This window comes from Centropristis striata, chromosome 8, assembly GCF_030273125.1.
Source record: "Centropristis striata isolate RG_2023a ecotype Rhode Island chromosome 8, C.striata_1.0, whole genome shotgun sequence".
In the NCBI taxonomy this organism is placed as follows: domain Eukaryota; kingdom Metazoa; phylum Chordata; class Actinopteri; order Perciformes; family Serranidae; genus Centropristis; species Centropristis striata.
The window spans coordinates 19,300,862-19,311,796 of record NC_081524.1 but is presented as its reverse complement, the minus strand read 5'-3'; the positions used below and the strand labels follow the sequence as shown (position 1 = coordinate 19,311,796).

General features: G+C 34.5%; 1 protein-coding gene across 1 annotated transcript; it reads right to left on the bottom strand.

Annotated features, from left to right (window-relative positions):
- Positions 1-386: 386 nt before the first annotated feature.
- On the bottom strand, positions 387-10,479 carry LOC131976664 (cysteine-rich venom protein). The gene is made up of 9 exons (XM_059339795.1): positions 10,417-10,479; positions 10,122-10,185; positions 9,404-9,422; positions 9,019-9,119; positions 6,527-6,617; positions 3,963-4,105; positions 2,509-2,594; positions 1,523-1,605; positions 387-942 (listed from the first exon to the last, which is right to left on the bottom strand). Exons 2-9 carry the CDS (start codon positions 10,179-10,181, stop codon positions 800-802), a joined length of 726 nt encoding a protein of 241 aa, XP_059195778.1. The 5' UTR covers positions 10,182-10,185; positions 10,417-10,479; the 3' UTR covers positions 387-799.
- Between the last annotated feature and the right edge of the window lie 456 nt (positions 10,480-10,935).

Below are 10,935 nucleotides of genomic sequence, written 5' to 3'. Positions count from 1 at the left end.
TTGCCTTCAGGCTCAGCTGCTTCTTCACCACGACGGTCCGGTACAACATCACTGCTGACGCCGCACCAAACCACCTGTCTATCTCACTCTCCGTTCTACCCTCACTGCTGAACAAGACCCCAAGATACTTGAACTCCTTCACTTGACGCAGTACTTCTCTCCACCCAGAGGGGGCAGTCCACCGACTCCACTGACTCTCTTTAACCTTTAATGACATTGAGTATCAACATTGGCCAAGTAGATAATTAAAAAGCCTTTAGACCAACTATTATTATTATTAAATACCATTTGTGCTATAATTTATTTTAAAAAAAGTCAATTGAATGTTGTCACAATTATGTCATATAGAGAGTGGAATGAATGGAACTTTCCACAACTGAAGCATTTTATGTTGTCTTTATTATATTATATAGATCATGTGTAGAATTAATATTTTTTATTGTATTATCTCGGGATTTGCCAGATTAACAGTATAACCACTTGAAGCTGACACATTTCTGCACTTCCCAACAAGTATATAACACCCTGCATGGTCCACAAAACTCTGATGGAAGCGTCACACAGGGATTTGAACAGAGATTAATATTTTAGAAACCATCCTAGAACATTCCTCTTACTTCAGGCAATCAGTCCTAGCCCACATTTTCCCAGACACATGATCGACATTAGTGTCATGGGTTTATTATTACAAGTTTACAGGAAGTTGATTACAGTTACAGAAGCTTCCTTCTTCGATAGATACCCAACAAAGATGTAAATAGTCTGAACAGTATGAGTTTACAGACTAACAGGCTTATTTTTAATATATTGGAATGATTTCTTTATCAATAGAGCATTTGCATGCAGCAGGACACCAGGCTGACACCAGTTTGTTGCTGCATCCAGTTCTGACTTTCAGGGATGGACAGTTGATGAATTTGTTGATGTAAGGGCAGGGGTTGGCTGAAATGAAACAGTGAAGAGGTTAGAGAATAACTGTTGTTATATACAGTGCTTAACAAATTTATTAGACCACCTGTAATAAATGTGAAAGCATTAATATTTTAGAAATCTTCCAAAGGCTTGTTTAGAACTAAAAATGTTATTCTTATTTATTTGGCAAATAAGAAACTGAATTCACCTTTTTATATCCAGGTTTGAGCCGAATCAGAAATTAATCAAGCAGAACATTCAACCACTAAAAGTCATTTTTCTGTAAATAACTATAATTTGACATCTTAATCAAGAAAATAATAAAGTGTTTTACCATTTTTACAGGGTTTTTTTTTTGTAAAAAAGTACATTTGAAAATTCATGGATAACAATAATAATTATATTTTAGCATTAAAATATCATTTTGGTTAAAGAGCTTCTACATACTGCTGTATTAACCATGACAGAAACATAAAAAATGATTTTGGTAATTACTTATGCTGTTTATTTAGGACAGCTATGGTTTAAACTGGTGGTCTAATACATTTGTTAAGCACTGTATATTCTCCAAAGAAGCCACCCTATGTTAATCATATTATCTGTTACTTACTGCAGAGTTTGTCTTCACAGTTATTGGGGCAGGAAGCACACGGGGTTCCATCCTTATAGGGTTCATATCCCCTGAAGTTTCCTCTGTTAATAAACAAATTAGAAACCCAACTTCATTTGATTCTGTATTTACCTCTGATTAAATATATAGTCAGTTTTTATATTTATTTTCTCCTCACAACTGATTAGCACTCCAAGAAATGAGCAGTGGTGGAAGAAGTATTCACATCTTACTTAAGCAAAAGTACTAACACCACACTGTGAAATTACTCCACTACAGGTAAAAGTCGGGCATTCAGAACTTACTGAAGTAAAAGTACAAAAGTAACAAAAGTACACTGTAAAAAATGTCTGTAGATTTTATGGTGACAAACTGCTAAACCATGACAGTAAAAGACAGTAAAATGATAAATGGGTTAATTCAGTTTCAGTAACAATGAAACATCGCAAATGAATATATCAGCCAAAACAGTATTTTTTACATTTGAAAATATAAAAATACATTTCTCCACTGTAAAATACACTGTTACTGTGTTTGTAGCAAAAACATACTGTAATATATATATATACAAGACATCACTGTAATTGTTGCATTTACTTATTATGGAGAATGGACCCACTTAGGTTGTTATATGTACTCTAAATATGTTTTGGGATTATTATTATTATTGATACATTAATGTAATTTTGTAAAGAAGAGGCCTCATTTTAACGACTGTTATGCGGCTTATTTAAAAAAATATGTCCAATCAGTTTAAATTTATCATGTTTTTCATGTTAAATCTTGACCTGAAAAGTAACTAAAGCAGCTAAATACAATATTTGCCTCAAAATGTAGTGGAGTAAAATCATAAAAATGGAAATACTTAAGTAAAGTACAAGGACCTCAAAATTGTACTTAAATTCAGTACTCGAGTAAATGTACTTAGTTACATTCCACCATTGGAAATAAGTCAGGAGTTTTATGGGTGAATGAAGGTCACTTACGCTCGAAAATAATGGCAGCCATAGAAATAAATGTTGTTGCACAATGCCACTCCACAGCCAACCTTGTAGGAGCTGTTCCAAATCACCTGACGGAAAAAGAAAAACATAATAAGTCATTGTAAAGGTGTGACTCCATTTGTCTTTGCTTAACCCTTAATAGGGCACTCATTGAAATACTTGCAAATTCCTAATTTCAACCCTAGAGAATATTGGAGGATATTACATACTGCAAGAATGTGGACTGTGGAATGTGTAAAAAAAAAACATATGGACCCAGGGAAGGGTGGTAATATTTTGAGAAAAAAGTTACAAATTAATGAGAAAAAAAATCTCAAATTAACGGCAAAAAAGTTACAAATTTATGAGAAAAAAATCTCAAATTTGTGACCAAAAAATCTCAAATTAATGGTAAAAAAAGTTACAAATGTATGATAAAAAAATCTCAAATTTTTGACCAAAAAATGTCAAATTAACAGTAAAAAAATTTACAAGATTAAAATGGCAAATCTACAAGAAAAAAATTATGTGAATTTGTGAATCTGCGAGAATTTTTTTTTTTTTCCCCCACTTTTTTCTCGTAAATCTGCAACTTTTTCGCGCAGATTTGCCGCTTTAAATCTCTTAAATCTGCAACTTTTTTCCTTGTAGATTTGGCACTTTTTTTCTCGAAATATTACCTCCCCCCCGGGTTTGTAGTTTTATTTATATTCATACTTGGCCCTTATATGCCGTCATAGTCAAGTTCTCCTCGTACAAGTCACTGAAGGATAACACGACTGTTTCTTTCAGATTTTTTTTCAAAATTTTTCATTTTTACATTGGAGGTCAAGGTCGATAAAGTTAATATTATTATATTATTATTATACTGATTGGTCAAATGTCATGGTGTCACTGTCTGTGACGTAGCCTGATCTTTGCTGATTAGCTGCAAGAAATCCATGTGGTTCTACGACCAAACAGAGATACATGGACCCCATTGATATCCACTGAAGTTACCAAATACGGTCTTCGCCCATTAAAGGGTTAAAACAATAAATATATTATCTACAAAACAGAATAATTAGCCTTTTTCTGGTGATGCGATAGTGCTTTTTAAAAATCTCTTCATTTTTTGTGAAGGATATAAATCCTTTGACTCATTTTGTAAAAAACCTCATCATAAAAATTCATATTTAAGAGCACAAAAAAGGCTTCTCAAAAGCTTGAATCCACATAAACAGTCTGAGCAACATCAGCATTCATTAGAAGCCATGTTTCTGGAGTGCAAGTCCAATATTTACTCTCCTTTTTGCTCTGTTTTTAGCGAGAGAAATGTTAGGCTCTTTAGCTGATAAGTGCACCACTTTGTCAACTTTGTTTCAGAGCTTTTTAGTTGAAAACAAACCATTCTATGAGATACGTGAGAGTGAACCAACACAGTGAGAATACCTGTGAGGTGAATTCCGCTGTGTTACCTGTGTGTAGTGGCCGGTCTCCTGGCCATTGGTGGAGCCTTTGGGATAGTTGTAGTGTGACACCTCACTGTGCCAGGCGTTGATGACGTTTGTCCAAGAGGAAGGTGCAGATGAATAGAAGAGATTCTCGCCTAATTCATATCCTGCTCGTTGGAGAGAAACACATGGCAGCACTGATTAATGGCTGTCTGCAAACACAGTTTTATTTTCATGTCTCACTAGATTAAGTTATTTAGATAAAACAGGGTTCATTAAAAGGCCTATTGATGATAATCTATGGATGATAACATATCCGACTCAGTGTAATTTGTTATTAAAAGAAGGTATTAAGACTGGAGATAAGATAATGTTCACTGGGACTGTGACGATCAATCACAAGGTCAGTCAGTTCACAGGGAACCTTCACACTGGAGATATGATTTAACCCTTTAAGCCTCTCTTATAAAAAACCAAGAGGACAAAAACATCCAAATAAACAGCCATAAAATGATATATAAATCTTATTTTCCACTTTTACTAAATTAAATATTTCAATCTCCAGTTCTGATCAGAAATACCAAATATTCTTTTAACTTCAGAATTGTAACCAGTTTGGTTGTGATAGTTGGTTTACACATTGCCAATGTTATGAGTTATTTTTTTTTCTGTATATAAGATGCAAGGGGGAGTTTTTATTTTTTGTATTGTCACAGTGTTGCATATGATGATTGCTAGCAACAACATGAAAATAAAAAAAATCCACTTGCTACCTTGAAGGACAAAAATATCCCCTTTGTAAAAGTGCTATAAAATACTTTAATATTATATATTATACATACTTTACATTAATATTATTTCCACTTTCATTGCTGAGTCCTGATCATAACTACCAAATATTCATTCATTTTCGGAATTTTAACCTTTAAATGCCAGTTTATTCACATAAAGTCACGGTTGTTGCTTTAAAAACAAACACAACAACAAATTAAATTGTATTTATTTATTTTTATTTATTAGGGCCCGAGCACTAACAGTGCGAGGACCCTATTGTAATTGGTCCGTCTATTATTATAACAGCAAATTAATTGCATTATTGAGGGCTTCATCATATTCCAAAACTCACCAAGCTTAGGACAATATTCAATTCGCCGAAAATGTCATTGTTTTCAAAAATGGCGTGGCAAAATGACCTACTAGCGCCCCCTAGAATTGAGCCCCTAAAACAGGTTTGTCATAGAGACACGAAATTTGGTATATACATGTATCATGGGAAGACACACCAGAAAGTCTCAAGAAGCCATACCCAAAAACGAACAGGAGGACGGCCATCTTGGATCGAAATTTAGTTTTAGACGTTTATCGCCATTTCCACGCCGCATACTTTAACAAACTCCTCCTACAGTTTTAATCCGATCAACTTCGGACTTGTTCAGTACCATCAAAAGGCCTTTGACATCAAAGTTTATTAAAAGCTTTGCAGACCGTCACACTATGGGGGCGTGGCATGGCGGCAAAATATAAAACATAAAACATGAGACTGTATAACTTGACCATACATTGTCCAATCTGCCTCCAACTTGTCATGCATGATGATGGTCCATCACTGACCAGTTCTACATAACAATATTTCATATAGTCCCGCCCTTCTTGATTAGCCACGCCCCTTTCCCTAACTAATGAACCGTTGCCTCAGCAGTGAGTCCCTGATTACCTCGCCCCTTCAACGATCTGTGGACCCGGCATGGGTCGAGCTTTAATTTCCATTGTATTAGTCTGACTTTTAATAAAGCCTTTTAAGCTATATATTAAATTATTAATTTGTGGTTATTATTGTGTGTGAAGCACTTTATGTTACATGTTATTTGTATGAAAAGTGCCATACAAATAAAGTTTGATTGACTTCAAACACTGCAGTGCTCCATGATGAAGCAACAATAACTCTGGTGGAAACAAGGAGAATAGCATGCATTTCCCACATAGGGCAAACATGGGAAAATGTCTCAATCTGAGGGGAAACAGTAAAAATTGTGAGGCCAAATCGATAGATTTAAAGCCTGATATAATAGAATGAATGATCTTATGCTGCTATGGATGTGGGATCAAAAATTAGAGGGGTTACTGGAGTGGATTGTCACTGCTGTCCCATCCCGTTCCCGTGCTGAGACCCAAAATGCCTTTTCTAAAGGGCACAAAAACATTAGAAATACATTGACCAGGGGTCAGTGTACTTTTTCTACTGGTAGATCCCTGTTTCTATCACTGTTGGAGGGCTGGAGTCTGTGAGGGTATTTATTTACATTGAAAAACTGTCCTATTGTTATTTTGATTCCTGTCCCATCCACCCCCATGAAAAACAGTTTAATTGACTTCTACCCCACAGAAATCCCACAAACAAAAATGAATAAAAGAAAAAAACAAAACAAAAACAAAAACTCACAAAATTGCATAATTTATGCCATGCGCAATAAAAAAGCTAACATGATTAAAAAAAAACATAAAAATCCAAGAGATCCTGGCATATGTGGAGCAAGGTTAAAGGGAAACAAAAAAGAGAAATAGGAAGAATTAAGTATGAATAAATATACCGTTGAGCATGCGGGTGCTTGGTTTTCCATGAGCCAGTTTGCATTGGTCTACCCAAGCCTGAGCACTGGCTGCTACCTCCTCACTATAGTCCTGTAAGAGAAAAAGAGGGGAAAAAAACATACTGAATCCAAAGTTTCATTTCAAAACATCCACGAACCCCAAAGCAGAAACAGATCCATTCTCTCACAAAAGATTGGTTTTGAAAATGGGATCATTTGTGATTTGAAATAACAGAGTATGTTCCGCTCTAACCCTTAAAATATGAAAAGGTTGTGATTGAAGCAGGCTTTCCCCATGAGACCAGCTGGTGCTCATGCAGCCCAAAGCCAAAACTGAATTCCAATACAAATATGAGATTTTTCCCTCTCTTTTATTTGTATTCTTTTTGTGCAGAAAGCTTACACCTCCAGACATCCAGCAGCAAAATAAAACATCTTTATTCTCCTGTTGACTGACAGATTTTCGACTGTGTACACTGGGTTTGTAGTTGTTGGGCTTGGCTCCCGACTTTGAATAGATTACAAGATGTTGACTTTACTCAACTGTAATAAATGCAACAATGACATTTTAGAGTGATTATATTGATCTATGTCAGCCTATAGTTAAAATGTGTTTTCACATTTCACGTAGCATTTGTAATGACTTCAGAGTCAATATGATTAACCTGCTTTATCCTCCGCATCAGAACAATTAAGGCTGAGTCAGCTCTTCATCATCAAACTTTCAAAGATTTTGAAAAGCCTATTATAACTTTTATGATTATCAGGCGTTGTGCAGAACACCTCACCCACTTTATTGTTTTGTTTTTTTACCTTCCAATGAAGCAGGAGAGAACAAATACTTAGAGAATTATTAGCAAATATTATCTATTGTGCACAGTGGTGGAAGAAGTATTCAGATCTCTTACTTCAGTAAAAGTACTAATACAACACTGTGAAATTACTCCACTACAAGTTAAAGACCTGCATTCAAACTCTCACTCAATTACTTAAGTAAAAGTGCAAAATTATCAGCATCAAAAATTACTTAAAAGTATCAAAGGTAAAAGTACTTATCATGAAGAATGGACCCACTCAGATTGGCATATATATTTTAAATACATTATTAGATTATTCGTACTGATGCATTTATTTAAGCAATATTATAATGTTGTAAAGATAGGGCTCATTTAATTACTCTATACAGCATACTGTTATGAGGTTTAGTTAAAAAAAAAAATCACTTTAAATTTGTCATGTTTTTTTTAATGTTAAATCTCGACCTGAAACGTAACTGAAGCTGTCAGTTAAATGGAGTAAAAAGTACAATATTTGCCTCTAAAAAGTAGTTTAGTAGAAGTATAAAGTTACATATTTGGAAATACCCAAGTACAGTACATGAGTAAATGTACTTGGTTACATTCCACCACTGGTAAAACGACTCCATTATAAGTAAAAGTCCAGCATTCAAAACTTTAGTAAAAGTACAAAAAGTATCAGAGATTGTTATTTATATTTTCCAAATATATGAATAACTAAATCTGTTGGCTACATCAATAAATCTGATTTTATTTGTATAGCACTTTTCATACAAGAGCGATGCAACACAAAGTGCTTTACATAAAAAAGGAGAAAGTATAATAATAATAATAATAACAAAACAGAGAAACAAGCAAACACCCTCCGCTCATCCCCAACCCTCCATCCCACCCATCTCAATAAAAAAAAAGTATAAACTGAGGAAGCTCCATCTCAACGTGGAGCAGAGTGGAAACACTGGAGGCAGGTTGGAAATCAATAAAATAAAATACAGTAAGGTAAGATAAGAAAAAATAAAATAAAAAAATAAAAGTAAATAATAACAATAAAAAGTAAAAAACCTCAATAAAAAAGATAAAACAATAAATAAATAAGAATATATATATAATTAATTAATTAAGAAGTAGAGTATGATAAAATATATATAAATAGACTAATAAATAGTAGCAAATAAATAAATAAAAGAGAAGATGTAACACTAAGATGCATGAGCAGAAAAATCTCTAAAAAATGTAGTAGTAGTAGAAGTAAAAGCCAAATCAAAAAGATAAGTCTAAAGTTTGCTCTTTAAAATATGAACAGTCTCTGATGGCCTCAGGTCTTCACGGAATGAGAAAACAACGCCTCATTGTCGGTTTTAGTTCTTACTTTTGGTATTAATAAAAGGCCACTCCCAAGACCTGAGGGTCCTCGAGGCTTCATAGGAGTAAAAAGTGTAGTGGAGTAAACAGTAATAATCATAATAATAATAATACATTTTATTTATAAGTGCCTGCCTTTCTAAACACTCAAGGACATTGTACAATAATTAGAAAAAGAAAAGTACAATATTTATTAGTAAGTTTATAAGTTACATATGTGTAAATACTCAAGTAAAGTACAAGTACCTCAAAATTGTACTTAAGGCCAGAACTTGAGTAAATGTATTTAGTTACATTCCATCACTGACTGTGCAAGTTTAAAGCAGAACTGACCATCTTCAGCATGTTAGACGCTGTGGGATTAACCGTCCGTCTGAACTCATTGTGAATGTTGACAATCTGCTCCTGAACCGCTGTGTCTTCAGGGCAAATGTCTACACACACACACACACACACACACACACACACACACACGTACACAATGGGTAAACAACAGATTAAAGATATAATACAGGGTAATATTTACTCTGGTGGCTTAACATCTACGATGTGACTCACAAACATATCCTGGTTTAATTACTCTGAAATGGCTCGACATAACAAAAGAACACACAGAGAGGATTGTACTAAATCCCATAATCTCACTGTGAGACTTATTGGCAAGGTTTGAGGGCTGATGCTGGAAAATAAAATAGGTCTTAAGTTAAGTTAAACACACCTGATGCAGTCGTGCTTGGCTGTGGACGTCAGGAAGGTGCATTGGAAAAAGGAAAAAGAAATTCACATCAAGTATAATTGTTATACATGTTTGCATTAGTTGTTCCTGCCAGACACTTTTTTTCACCTTTATTAGACAGTGACAGAGAAATTGGGACTGGGACTCTCAGGCTGAATTCAAACTAAAGCAAAGATTCAGCCTTAATGGTACAGATTTTATTTTTAATATTATTCTGAATATACAATTCTAAATTAACACCAACATTTTTTTCAGTGAGTTCTTTGGCTCCCTGAAAACATACAAATTCCAGCTGTAGGTGTCATTTAAGTTTAACGTATCGCAGTCCAGTGTGATTAAATCCATAACAAATATTTGAAAAGTAATTTCCCATAGCAGAACAAATATAATCACATTAGAAGATCTTCAGTAGCTGAGACTGGATTAGACTCAAGCAAGGGATCACATTTTATTGGATCAAAATTTAGTTTGCATCAGATTCTGCAAAGTATTGAATTAAGTAACAGTAAATATACAATATTTTTATGTAAAATATACTAATTAACATGCTCCAGTGCATACTTTTAAACTATACTGAAATACTGCAGTTGAGTAAATATAGTTTTCTCTTGAAAACACTTGAACTGCAAGTTATTATAACATCCTATAATCTTCAAAAACTTGTTTACACGTTCAAAAACTTGTTTGCATGTTTACTCACCAAATTGCAGGCAGAGTGCACCTGCTGCAGCAACAGCATGCATATCAGGAGCGCAAACATGTTCCTGCACAGAGAGCAAAAATGCAGATGAATAGTAACGATTAAAACCAAAAAGAAGTACTGGGAAAAAAGAACATATTTTATCAGGTATTTTAGCCTATTATTCCAGTTTTAATGTTAAAATAATTGTCTTATTTTAATTGATTTTTTTTATTCCCTCAATCAAAAAAAGGAGAAAACATCTACAGAAAAAATCTGTATCTTTATAAAAAACCTCTGGAGTGAGCGGGCATACCTGTTTCTGGGTCTTCGGGAGGTGGAGGTGAGTTGGCACTTTCCTCTCCCTCCTTTTATAGACCCAGCTCACTTGTTAACTCCTCAGTAGAGCACATTCCCCTCCAGCTGCTAATGATGCAGCAGTAACCATGGCTCTGCACAATGGATACCGGACGAAAACAAGTCTATCATGCAGCATAGAGGATTTTTAGAGTAAACAAGGGATTGTTAAGCCCAAGGGTGTAGTGACTTTCTGATGCATTGGCTTAAGTTTACACAACATAGAATGAAAAGGTACCTGAGGTAAAGGTAAATAAGAGAAAAGGAGCATTGGTAGATTACAGGAGAGATCCGTGTGGTCCTGTATGTAAATGGATTAAAGTCGTTGAGCTGATGTGGGCTGAAGACGCACCCTTTGCTTGCTTTGGCTCTAAATGCAGCAGGTGATTCTGACCAACACGACGGAAGGAATGGCAAAATATTTCATACATTGTTCACATATTTTATTTTTTTATGATGTACAGCATCATGAACAACC

What these genes read in the sequence shown, in the direction of transcription:
- LOC131976664 (XM_059339795.1), bottom strand. Translation starts at nt 10,181, where the DNA reads ATGTTTGCGCTCCTGATATGCATGCTGTTGCTGCAGCAGGTGCACTCT. An exon ending in CGTCTAACATGCTGAAGATG is followed by an intron (nt 6,618 to 9,018) that starts GTCAGTTCTGCT and finishes TTTCTCTTACAG; the next exon opens with GACTATAGTGAGGAGGTAGC. An exon ending in AAGCACCCGCATGCTCAACG is followed by an intron (nt 4,106 to 6,526) that starts GTATATTTATTC and finishes TCCAACGAGCAG; the next exon opens with GATATGAATTAGGCGAGAAT.